Raw genomic sequence first — 13015 nt, forward strand, 5'->3', positions numbered from 1 at the left:
TCGACATACAGCCCATTCGCAACAGTGAGAGGGAGTTGTTCAGTGATGGCATTTATCTTTATACTGAAGAGTGTAACACTCAATACACAGCTTTAAGGGACTCCAGGTTCCTGTACAAAAGAACGGGAAAGTGTCGAACCCACACGAACTTGGAATCTCCTGTCCATTAAAAATTTTTTAATAAACATGGGTAGATGGCCACGTAACCCATATGTATGGAGGTCTCAAGAAAGCGCCATACGTCCATGTTGTGTCGTAAGCCTTCTCTATGTTAAAGAATATTGATACAAGATGTTGACGGTTGAGAAAGGCTTCTCTGATAGATGTTTCAAGACGAATTAGGTGGTCTGTGGTGAAGTGCTGTCGACGGAACCCAAACTGGGTGGGCGAGAGGAGGTTGTTTGATTCAAGGAACCAAACAAAACGAGCATTAACCATCCTTTCTAATGTCTTACAGAGACAGCTCGTCAAAGCAATTGGACGGTAGTTTGAAGGAATCTTGGGATCTTTCCCTGACTTAGAGAAAGGTAAAATAATAGCCTGGCGCCAGGCATCAGGAAAAACATTCTCCTGCCAGATCCGGTTGAAAACAATCAGAAGGACATCAAGAGAAGCAGGAGATAGATGGTGCAGCATGTCATAATGAATATCATCAGGTCCAACAGACGTACTGGCAGACCGACGAAGGGCCATTTTTTAGTTCCACCAGGGTAAAGGGACAATTATAGTCAAAGAAACAGTCAGTTCGAAATGAAAGAGGTGATCGCTCTGCCCGAGTCTTGATGGCCAGGAAGGTGGAGGAGCAAGCAGAAGTGCTAGATACCCAGCAAAAGCTTTCACCTAGAGTGTTAGCGATGTTCCGAACATCAGTCACCTCCTGACCATCAGAGAGTAAGATCGAGAGGGGGATAGAATTGTAGTGCCCATTAACCTTTCGAATCCTGTCCCATATGATCTTGGAACTGGTGGTAGAAGATATGCTGGTTGTGAACTTAATCCAAGATTCCTTCTGGCTTTGACGTCTTACCCACCTAGCATGTGCACGGGCCCCGTTGGAAAGCAACCTGGTTTGAAAGTGTGGGATATCTACGAAAAGTATCCCAGGCCCGCCTTTGAGCCTTCCGTGCTAAGTGGCAAGCAGGATTCCACCACGGACGAGGATATCGTGGAAAACATGTCGAGGTTTTAAGAATACACTGAGCAGCTGCATGTGTAATACAGTCAGTTACCGCTGCTACACAGTCGTCTATTGATGGCTGATTTAGGATGGCAGGATCAAGTTCTGCGAGAGCAGTGAAAGTGGACCAGTCTGCCTGATCCAGCTTCCACTGGGGCACGCGGGTAGGGTGGCATCGACCACGTCCAGTCTCTCTCAAAAGGATCGGAAAATGATCACTGCCTAGTGGATTACTGTCAACCCTCCATGAAAAATGGGAGAATAATGAAGGGGAGCAAACTGAGAGATCAATAGCGGTAAAGGACTGACTAGGTGCATGAAAGGAAGTGGAAGAACCAGTATTGAAAAGAGAAAGATTGTGATCAGAGAGCATCCACTCTACAGATCGGCCCCTCCCATCAATAATAGCACTTCCCCAGAGGGGATGATGTCCATTAAAATCCCCTAGGATTAGAAATGGAGATGGCAATTGTTCAACGAGAGCATCAAGATCTGATTGATCATATGTCTCTCCAGGGGACAGGTACAGAGAACAAACAGTGATGGTATGACCCAAGGAAACACGGATGGCTACAGCCTCCAAGGGTGTGTTGAGTGACAAAGATAGGGTGGGCATATGTTGATCAACCAACAGTGCCACCCCTCCATGTACTCGATCATCACACAACCTGTCATTTCTGTACAGAGAAAACTGATGAATGGAGACAGTATCAGCAGTTTTGAGAAATGTTTCTTGTAAAGAAAGACAAACAGGATGGTAGGAAGCAATCAGCATTTTGATATCATCCAGATTAGAACGTAAACCTCAACAGTTCCATTGTATCAAGGTGGCCATTTTTAAGAACGGGTAGGTGAAGTGGCTGGAGAACCCTTCGGTTTACAACCACGTCTTTTTTCTTTACTGTCTTTAGTCGGAGGAGGTCTACCAACCTCCATGGATCCTGCTCTGGGTCGGGTGGGCAGGTTTTTGTTATTGGAAGGGGAATCCAGTGACTGAGGACGTAAACGAATAATTGTTTTGTCTCTTGTGGTGGGAGAAAAAGATGTATCAGAAGAAATGCCTGTATTTGAAACTGAAGGACGTGGATCTTGAGATTTGTTGGAAGGTATGGGAGGAACAGAGATGGGTGTGGAAGTCGATTCATCAACCTTTTGAACCACAGAAGTCAAAAGGCTTTTCATTTGTTTTGAAAACGATTCTCTTGGAGGCACAAAAAGATCTGTCTGCACTCCCACTGTAGTTGTGGAATGAAGTGCAGCAGCATATGTCCGAGATGGAGTTATGGACAGCAATTTCCGAGCCTCAGGATAACTAATGTTATGTGTCGTTTTCAAACGCTGCACCTCTTTTTCCTCCAACCATTTTGGGCAAGAATGAAAGTAAGAGGGGTGAGAACCTTTGCAGTTTATGCAATGTGGGTTCATGTCACAGTCATAGGCATCGTGGTCCTTGCCTCCACAACGAGCACATGTCAGGGAACCACGACAAGATGTCTTTGAGTGGCCGAATCTCTGACATTGGAAACATCGAAGAGGGTTTGGTATGTATGGCCAAACCCTGCAAATGAGATAACCTGCCTTGATGGTGGCAGGTGCACGTGGTGAAGTAAATGTTAAAACGAGGGTATTTGTTGGCAGTGTAACTCCATCTTTCCGAGTGGAGATGTGCCTCACTCCAGAAACTCCTTGAGTGGAGAGACCAGCGAGAATCTCTGACTCGGGAACGTTCTTCAAATCTCTTTCAACAATAACTCCTCGTGAAGAATTCAAGGTAGTATGGGGTGTAACCTCAATAGGTATATCCCCAATTGCCTTTGAATTCAAGAGGAGTTCACTGTGTTGGGATGTGGATGTTTCAACCAATATGTCACCAGATCGAAGTTTCTTTACTGACTTTGGAGAACCAACAAGTCCCTCTAGTCCCTTTTGAATAAAAAAAGGGGACATTTGCCCTAAAGGTTTTTCCGTAAGTGAATGTAATATAAGAAAATGAGGTATGTGTGTTACTGATGTTGAAGATTGCTGTTCTGAGTATTCAAGACGTGGTTGCTTACCAATTGACTGTTTTTTTACAATTTTATTTAAATTTTTTAGAGGATCCATAGGAAAAAGGAAAAATTTCGATACCCACTGACCCCACCCACCATGGACCCCTACAAGGGGACGCACTACAAAGTCACGCAAGGACAATGCAGCAACGCCAGGGTTTCATGAGCACTATACCCAAACACCAGCATCAGGCACAATGTCCACAACACCCGTTGAGAACTTCCAACACTGGTACATGGTTGACTCTAGCCCAAGTGGACCAGCCGATTGACCCAAGGGGGCCACCCAAAGGCCGCCCATCTACAGGAATTCGAGGCCAAAGTGGTGTGTTAGGGTTGGACCCCTCAACCACCAGGATCCTCTCCTCCCCTTCACGGGTCGCCACGCACGGCAAACACATGGGTGGATCTTTAGATCCCAGAGAAGGTAACCAGATAGAACAGAACCTTCCCTGGAAGGTCCCCTCACCACGTACAGGAATCCACGCCGAGGGGCTGCAAAAACAATTATTTTAAAATAAATAATAATGCAGAGAACTCTACATACTTTTTTCATCTTATACAAAACTACTAAAAACTGCCATTATTTCAAGGAACTAACCCCGCACAACCTCAAGATCCCAAAATGTCGCAGTGTATTTTTAAAACTTTTCATATAAAGGAGGAAGGAAGCTTTATTACAAATCAATGACAAAAAAGAAAATTTTGCACATTTTTGCAATGAACTTTAAAAACTGTTTTTCAACTATTTGAGTTAATAACTATAAAGAAGCAACAAAGTTTACAGGTTTTTTAATACAAGGTCAGAGATAGATATTATACAAATATAAATAGATAATAGTTAACAGGTTTGTAGCTTTGTTTTGTATACTGACAAATTGTATCAGTGAATGCAGGAAATATAATTAAATATTACAGATTTGATGGAGGAAGCCAACTGAAAATGTACAGTTAGTAATTTGGAATTTTATGAGTTATTCTATCAAGACAAATAAACTTGAAACCATATTATCACATTTATAATTTAATTTTGTATGCAATTTTGGATTAATTATCACAGAAATTTTTAAAACGTAAGATATTCAGGGATGGATAGAATTAACACTGAAAATTCAGGAAATATCCAGGAAAACTAACTGTAATATAACTACTAAGCTACTTCAATATATATACAATCAAAGAATAATTTCTAAAGCATATTTCAAGAGAACTTTCCAATTAAACAACCTACCTAAAGCCAGAATACTCTGATTATCACTAGACAGCACTATCACATTCAGGTTTGTAATATCTCCAACATCAGTTTCCATACATTCCTGGTCTTTACTACTCAGTCTTTTCATGACAAAAACGTCAGGAAATTCTTCTCTATAATTATTAACATGTTAAAAGAGTTGGAGACACTGGAGCTTGCTTTTCCAGATCTCCAGCAACTGTAAATTAAAATACACAACTGATCCACAGAGATATAGAAATGAACATATTTGTTAACCAATATTTTTCTGCTTCATCCATATAATTACATGCTTCAAAGCGTATTCTGACAAAGTAATCTTAATAGGTTCAGAACATCCAAGCTGTAAAAGTTGAAACATTACACATACATGTACTACTTTCTTCATATTATGTGCTTAATTTAAATTTATAATTTATTATAACACTAGAGGTACAAAAGTAATTATGATAAAAATAACTTCAACATTTTAACAGAATGATTGAAAATGAATTAATTTAAAATGTGCCATTTAGAACTGAAGTAATTAATATAGGCAGTTGTTATAAAATTTATCCTAATGGAAATCACAATAAAAAAAAAGATGCTAACATATAACTAAACTGTCAATGAGCTACTATTTCTAATAGCAATCTTAAATTCCATTTTCACATAGTAAGAATAAGGATAAAATTTGAGCAGGTATTTGTTTTTTCTCAAAAAATGTATAAAGAAATAACATTTAACAAAACAAATTACAACAGAAATGATGAAGTTAACATAATATGAAAATAGTCTTTAAATAAATACTTCTACAAAAACATTTTAACTAGTCTCCTGATGAACTACAATGTTACTGACCTATTTGTGTTTGTTGATCTTTTTTCTCATACTCCTATACTGATTAGCAAGTGAAACTCAAAATTACTTTCCAATTGTTAGTTTTTTCCTTATTCCAACAGTCAATTGCATTAAAAGCTGTCACATGTCAAAAGCAACATACATACTTGAATTTCTTACAGGGTAAAAAGTATCAAGACAGCTATTTATCAGCTTCTAAGAATCTTCTATATTCTTCTTTAACAAATACATTAAAAATGGGGAAAAAATACGTAGTACAAGTGGGTTGCAAAATATAACCTTTATGTAATTGTGACAACTTTATGCACTAAGTAACTATTTAATAAAGATCTCCATAAACATATACACATACATTTGAGAAACACTATTTATCCACAACTGTAAAACAGATGTGAATTGCAGGTAATTACTTGTCCCTATAAATGTCAGTACTGAAGAAAATAGATAGCAACAAGAATCTTTGATTTGACATTCAACACTGCATAATTCCCAGAAACCATTTATTTTCACTGGGTTTTCACAAAGACATATCTAAGTTTATGCAGAGTAGAAAAGAAAGAGACAAAAATTTCTACCAATGGCTGCAAGAAAAGACAAATGAAGCAGATAAATTAAAAAAGACTGTATACAACTACCAAATTCTTCAACAATAGCCAGAATTTTATTATGTCCAACCATACCATGCCAATGACATTACAACAAACAGTAACCCATCAAAAACTCTTTATGGAAATAAAATAATATAAAACATTCATGCTTAAAACACAATTCTGGACAACGAATGACTAAAAACAGATGGCATGGTTTGATGTGCAACATTTTATCTGTCTTATATTAATGTTAGAATAAAATTATGGGAAACATGAAGAGAGAGATAATAGTCTTACATATGTTTTTCTGACAGTGCATGCACTAGAAGCAGTGCAGTTGTGTGGAAAATGTTCTTGTGGTGGAAAGTCTTTCAACTCCTTGTGACAGTCAGTGTACCTGAACTTGTAATGCTGAATCTCCATACTCATAAACAAAGAGCTCTTTGAAGATAATAATTTAACAATTCAATCCATTTTTATTGCTTGAAACTGATTTTAAAAGGATGACTAGACAAATTACCAGACTCACAACACTGATCATCACATTTAGTACCATAATCCTTTACTGACATCAATGAAACAATATTTTATATTAAACTCCTTCCCCTAATAATGTTAAACACCTTAATCAAATGTCACACCAAAAAAAAATAAAAAAATTGAGACAATACCCCAGCCAACATATCCTAACAGCTCTTCTCTGAACCTTCTCCAACAATTCAATATCTTTGTTGAGAAATAGAGCCCAAAACTGTATAGAGTATTATAAATAAGGCCTCATGAATGATTTATACAGTGAAACAATAATATCTCTTGTCACATTCAATATTTCTACAGATGCTACTCAAAATCTCATCAGCCCTACTGCTGGCTACAATACAGTTTAAATTACTTCAGTGATTTTGTTATTACAACACCAACATCTTTTTGTTCAACCATAGTATTTAAGTTTCAATTATGAAAATCTACGTGCATTACCTTAATTTTGAATAGTTAAACATTACCTGCTATGTACTGACTCAATCAAATTATCTAAATCCCCTTGTAAGTCTGCAGTATCTTTGATACAGGTAGCCAACCCAAAAAATATCTGTAAACTTTTGTCTTTTCAGAGTCCATATTATTAATTCGTCATAAACAGCAGAGGGCCCAGCACATAACTATCACACAGTCAGACCTAACTCTGTTTATTACTATTCTCTGCTTTCTACACTCATGACAGTTTTATTTCCAATTTAATAACATTTCCCTCACACCCACAGGTTTACTTTTTGTAACAAGTCAAATGCTTTCTGAAAATCAAGGTAAACCAAATTCAAATTACTTCTTTCATCAATTCTTATAGTAACCTCCTCAAAGAAGATCAGAAGATTGGTTAAACAAGACTTTCTCTTTCATTAAAATAAAGTAAAGACAACATTTCACTCTTCTTAGGTTATCTGTACTTTATTTCAATTAAAGTTTTAATACCCATACCAACTGTCTTGAGAATACATTTTTCTTCAAGTAGATTTCTCATTGTAATGAAAGACTTTCCCTTATTGAAATCATGCTGGCTCTTTGACACTATATCAAACTGCTTTAAGTGATTCTGCAATACATCTTTAATCATACTTTTCAAAACCTTTCCAACTACTGATGTAAGATTAAATGGCCTATAATTGCCTGGACAATGTTCATCACCTCCTTTAAATATTGGACTACTATTAACCAACCTCTACTCTTCTATGACTCAATGATCTATAAACAAATGTTAACTACTAGTTCACAAATAAAAATATTTAATTTTTTTTAAACTTCTAGGATAAAAGTTGTGTGGCCCAAGGGATTTATAAAAATTTAGGTTTCCCAAACTCTCTCACAATTTAAGAACTTAAAATATCTTTTACATCAATATTTTCCTTAAACATTAAGTGCCCTGGATGTATATAATACCTGTATATTCCTTTGTAAAAACTTAATAACTCGTACAATGTATTATGATTACCATCTCATAATCTTTTGAGTTCAGCCCTTCACAATAATATTTTAAGAGGTCCAATCCCCATCTTGACATTTTGCTTGTCATTCATATTTCTAAAGAATTCCTTATCATTTAACTCTTTGAGCCAACCCTCATTCACATGTATTATTTGCCCTTTTAACTTTCTCTTCAAACATCTTGATTTCTTAATAGTCCTGCAAGCCCTTACTATTCTCAGTAATTTTAAATTTCATAAATGCATTATGTCTATCCCTCACACAACCTCTTAAACCTTTACTAAACCACACTGGTTTATTCTGATTCATTGCTCTATTTCTTTTCTGTAGTGAATATGCATGTTCTGTATTCTTATCAGTTTTTTCCCTAAATGCTTCCCACACATGTTCAAGATCCCCTCCAAACTCTTTAGTCCAGTCTACAGAAGCCAGATTATGTCTTTTTACATCAAAATGGACTTTTCTGAAACTTGTAATCAGGGTATTATTCTTCTTAAATTCTACACGTAGTGAAATCCCAAACTTAATAATGCAATGGTCACTTGTACTTAAGTGCTCACCAACCTCAACTCAATCATATTCACATCACATGTTAATATTAAATCTAATATATTTTTTCTTTTGTAGTTTCCATCAGTAGTTGGTGTATAAAAGTATTCTGAACAATCTTTAAAAACCTATCCTTCTCACTGTCAAACTACAAAATATTTCCAATTAACATCCTTGAAATTAAAGTATCCAATAACATCTTTTTCAACTACCATTCTGATTTCATTATACAGTTTCTCATGAAATTCCATATTCTGAGTTGGTGGTCTATAACAAATTGTAGTTAAAAAAGACTATTTCCCTTTAAATCCACTAACACTCACTGAAACCGAGTGCTATTTTCTTAGTATGTTCTAACTCAACCAGATGAAGCTTACTCCTTGCATACAGTTATTCATCCCCTTTTTTCAATATTCTCTCTCTAGTAAATAATCCATAACTTATTATTTCAAAAAAATTATCATAAAAATTGTTCAAAACCAACCAAGTCCCAGTGATACCCATAATATCAAAATCCTCAGTTTCCACAACTGCCTTGAATTCATCAATTTTATTTCTAATACTTCTAACACTACAATAGTGACAATTATTCTTCGATTTTAAAACATTTTCCTGAAATTATGCTTTCATAATTTTACTAATATTACAGCCTCCATCTCTGTCTAGCCCAGGGGTTCCCAAACTTTTGGCACTTGCGACCCCTTACCTAAAAGTTTGAAACCCATGTGACCCCCTACTTAGGGCTTACTATCAGCAGCTTAATTTTTCTTTTATTTTCTGTAAAGGAGAGGGAAAGAAACATCTAAAAAAAAATATTTAAAAATTCTGTAATTATTTATTAGCAAATTAAATCACATTGGTCCAACCTGAATTCACAAAAAGAACATATATTTCTTAAAATAATATTAACATAAGTTTGAACAGCTATCCAACCCAGCTAGTGAGATGCCTGATGTTGCATTTCAGCAGCAAGCTTTGAAATCCATGGCCGAGCATTTGTTAGAGCCAGTCTCATGTCATCTCCAACATCCAATCTGTTCCTATTCTTTGTTTTTATATTGACAAGAGTGGAAAATCCTGCCTCACACAAGTAGGTAGAAGCAAATTGAATAAGGACACGTAAAGCTATCATGCTGACCTTGGAGTATGGCTGATACATAGTGCACCAGAACTGAGTCACAGATTTCACCTTGAAGAGATCACGAGCTGAAGAGTTGTTCCTTAGATCCAGAAATTCATCTTGGATATCATCTGGGATGCTGGATACATCAAGTTCAGTACAAAATGGGTTCCTTACCAGGGCCTCCTGTTCCTGTGATAGCTCAGGGAAGTAACGCTCGACTTCCTTTTCTAGAGACTGAAGATGTTCGGTAATCTCATCCTTGAGGAACTGATCCAGTTGGATCTGAGACTCATCCGTCACTCCACAAAGTTTTTCAAACATAGCGATGTTTCCAAGATTGGTTTTCCGACGCCAGTTCTGCTGTTTGGAAACAAAGGCCCGAAGACTATCTTGAAAAAGGAGAACATGTGTTTCTCTTCCTTGAAGCTTCAAATTGAGCTTGTTCAGCTGGTCAAAAATGTCGGCTAGGTACGCAACCCTTTTATTCCATGCTTCATCTTCGGAAGTAAGCTACAAGATCTTTCCTTTCTTGAGTCTCCAGGAATAGCTTTATTTCATCTTTCATTTCAAAGACACGATTAATAACGTTTCCTTTCGACAACCAACGTACTGCTGTGTAGAAGAGAAGGACTTTGTGGTCAGCATTCATGTCTTTGCATAGTTCTTTGAATAGGCGAGTGTTGAGTGCTTGAGTCTTCACATAATTTACAATTTTGATTACAGATTCAAGTACTTCCTGCAGAGAGGCAGGGAGAGTCTTACTGGTGAGAGCATATCGGTGAATCATGCAGTGGATGCCCTTTGCTTGAGGTGCTAGCTTCTCCACTCTCGACTGGAATCCTGATTTCAATCCCAGCATAGCCAGTGCCCCATCCGTACAAACTCCACACACATTTTCCCATTGAAGATCTTCGTCTTGAAAAAAAGTTGAAACTTTTTCCATGACATCATCAGCTTTTGTTGTGGTTTCAAGTGCACTGCAGAATAAGAATTCGTCTTTGATGTCACCTGAATTAATGTATCTCACGAAGACAAGCAACTGAGAACATGAACTTGCATCTGTTGACTCGTCGAGCTGAAAGTCAGCTGTTCAAAACCTGTTCCTTCACATCCATAGACATTTTAGAAATGCGCCTCTGTATAGTATTATTTGACAGGGATACTTGCTGCATCTTCTTTGCACTGGCTTCTCCAAGAATAAGATTTACTGCTTCCACCATGCAAGGTTTAAGAAGTGTTTCTCCAATCGTGTGAGGCTTTTTTTCTTTAGCAATTTCGAATGCAATCTCATATGAAGCTTCCACTACGGCTGCACTCTGCTGCTCAAACGACCCACTTCTATCGATTCTTTGGCTTTTAAGACACCGTTCATACCGTTTGAAGAAATCCAAACCCTTCTTTGAGTGTTCTGGATGTTTTGTCTCGAGATGACGCTTGAGTTTTGATGGTTTCATTGACTCTGCATTCAGGACAGCATGGCACAAAACACACTGTGGTTTCTTGATGCCGTCGTTGGTGAGCACAGTGGTGAAGCCAATGTTGAGGTAGCATTCTGAGTATCTTCGCCGTTTAGCCATGGACACAACTCACCTCTACTGCTTAGTTATCTCCTTGTTAAAATAAAATAAAAATGTTGAATAATGAACGCTTTGGCAACTGTAGATCTTACACTGACTACTTGTGGGGGGGTGCAGGTAGAGTAATGATGTGGTAAGTATTGGGAGGGAAGGGAACGTGGCCAGTCGCGCGATTCGTCATCCACCAATCAGCAACGGACATGTGACTCACATGTCGACAGCGAGCACACACACACTTAATCACAGCTAAACAGACACACAAGCATACGTACATGCACGTGCACTCACATACTCGCTACTCACTAGTACACACATACATACAGTTGCAGACACATACACATTCACTCACAGGCACGCATACATACACCCATAATATCACCTAATGACATTGAACTAACGTAGCACACGTTTTGCTTTGCACCGAAACAAAAAAAAATGTAAGAGCATGAAAATGTAATTGACGAAATAAAATTAATGTTATCCCAAGCTACTTCTAACAAGGCTACGCGACTCCCCTGCCAAGGCTTCGCGACCCACCGGTTAGGAACCCCCTGGTCTAGCCATAGTTTAAGTCGAAGGTTCATAACGGTTAATTGGTGGCCCATGGAAGGGCTTCAGAGGGTCAGTAAACTGGGAGCAAAAAAATTGATTTTGTTACTCCATTATTGTGTGTGTATGTATTTATGTAAATTTTTTTGGGAGGGGTTTCGTACTTTTCGAATCAGATTCTCAAACTCAAATAGATCCGTAACCCTAAAAATGTTAAACATTGGTTTTAATCTACCACTACAGCCGAGTTAATTGCACTTGCTAACGTGTCGTTTTTTAAGTACATAGATCCGTTAATGTTTTACTTCTTCAACTACAAAGCTTCGTTCTAAAAAATAACTATAAAGTGTAAACTCCTAACTTAACTTACTCCATCACGCTTCAATTAGCATTAGCTTTCAGACTTAATTTACCATTGTACAGTGATAATGCCTGCTGATTGTTTAACAAAAAAAGCACACAAGAACAGAATATTTTACTTTTCTACTATTAAAGAGAATTATAAATACAATAATAATAAAATTTAGAATTTTGTGTTTCAATAATTACTTTAGGCTTATTGATTTACTTCAAATACGCGGTATTAAACACTTATATTCACCTTTCTCGTACAACTTTGCTGCCACACAAACAGATAAACTTGGACACACGTCGATTGAAAAGCTAAAATAGTTGGGAAATTCACATTTTTATTTTAATATTTTATTTACATTTGTATTTTTACGTATGAGAATTATACTTTTCGTGAATTAAAACTATATATCATAAAACTTATTGCACAAAAAGGCAAAATATATTTAATTTTCTGAGGAACTGAGGGTACAACAAACTCAAAATAATTAACAAAAAAATATATTTTTGTTTGCGTTTTTGTTACTATTTCTTTGTTGTTTCTCTTTTTTTTATACATAAACCAGAATAAGACTCTAGACATAAATAAAATCAACGTTATATGCTGTAACAATATATAACTTCGAGCCAAATGAGGAAGTTCTGTAAAAATTAATTATACTTCAAGAACAATTTAGAAATTATAAGAAAAACACTCTGAAAATCAATTAAACAAATAATAAACTTATTTGTACTGTACCCATGTATAATAATATAAAGTCAGGGGTTAAGGATGCGCTAGCTAACAGCAAAGAATTTTGAACGGCTTATATCGAGATATATATGTATGTAGTTACGAAACGCTAAAATGCCACTCTAATTCAATTTAACAGTTATCAGCATATGTTATTAGAATTATATTAGGCCTGGGATGGCCAAGCGCGTTAAGGCGTGCGACTCGTAATCTGAGGGTCGCGGGTTCGCATCCGCGTCGCGCCAAACATGCTCGCCCTCCCAG

General features: G+C 37.0%; 1 protein-coding gene across 20 annotated transcripts in view; it reads right to left on the minus strand.

Moving 5' to 3' along the window:
- Positions 1–12486, minus strand: part of LOC143244639 (uncharacterized) — a 51060-nt gene extending 38574 nt beyond the window's left edge. For 13 of the 20 annotated variants that reach the window (XR_013025260.1, XR_013025252.1, XR_013025254.1 and 10 more), the window contains exons 1-2: positions 12269–12287; positions 4457–4658 (exon numbers count right to left, since the gene is read on the minus strand). Coding sequence is in view for 3 of the 20 variants with exons in the window: in XM_076489681.1 (XP_076345796.1) it covers positions 2015–3280 (1266 nt within the window). In the remaining 17 variants the exon portion in view is untranslated. Of the gene's footprint in view, positions 1–2014; positions 3721–4456; positions 4659–12268 lie in introns of those variants that run through there. The other 7 variants (XR_013025262.1, XR_013025264.1, XR_013025265.1 and 4 more) reach the window with 5 other exon arrangements.
- Positions 12487–13015: the final 529 nt, after the last annotated feature.

Source organism: Tachypleus tridentatus, chromosome 2 (genome assembly GCF_004210375.1).
Source record: "Tachypleus tridentatus isolate NWPU-2018 chromosome 2, ASM421037v1, whole genome shotgun sequence".
NCBI classification, from domain to species: Eukaryota; Metazoa; Arthropoda; class Merostomata; order Xiphosura; family Limulidae; genus Tachypleus; species Tachypleus tridentatus.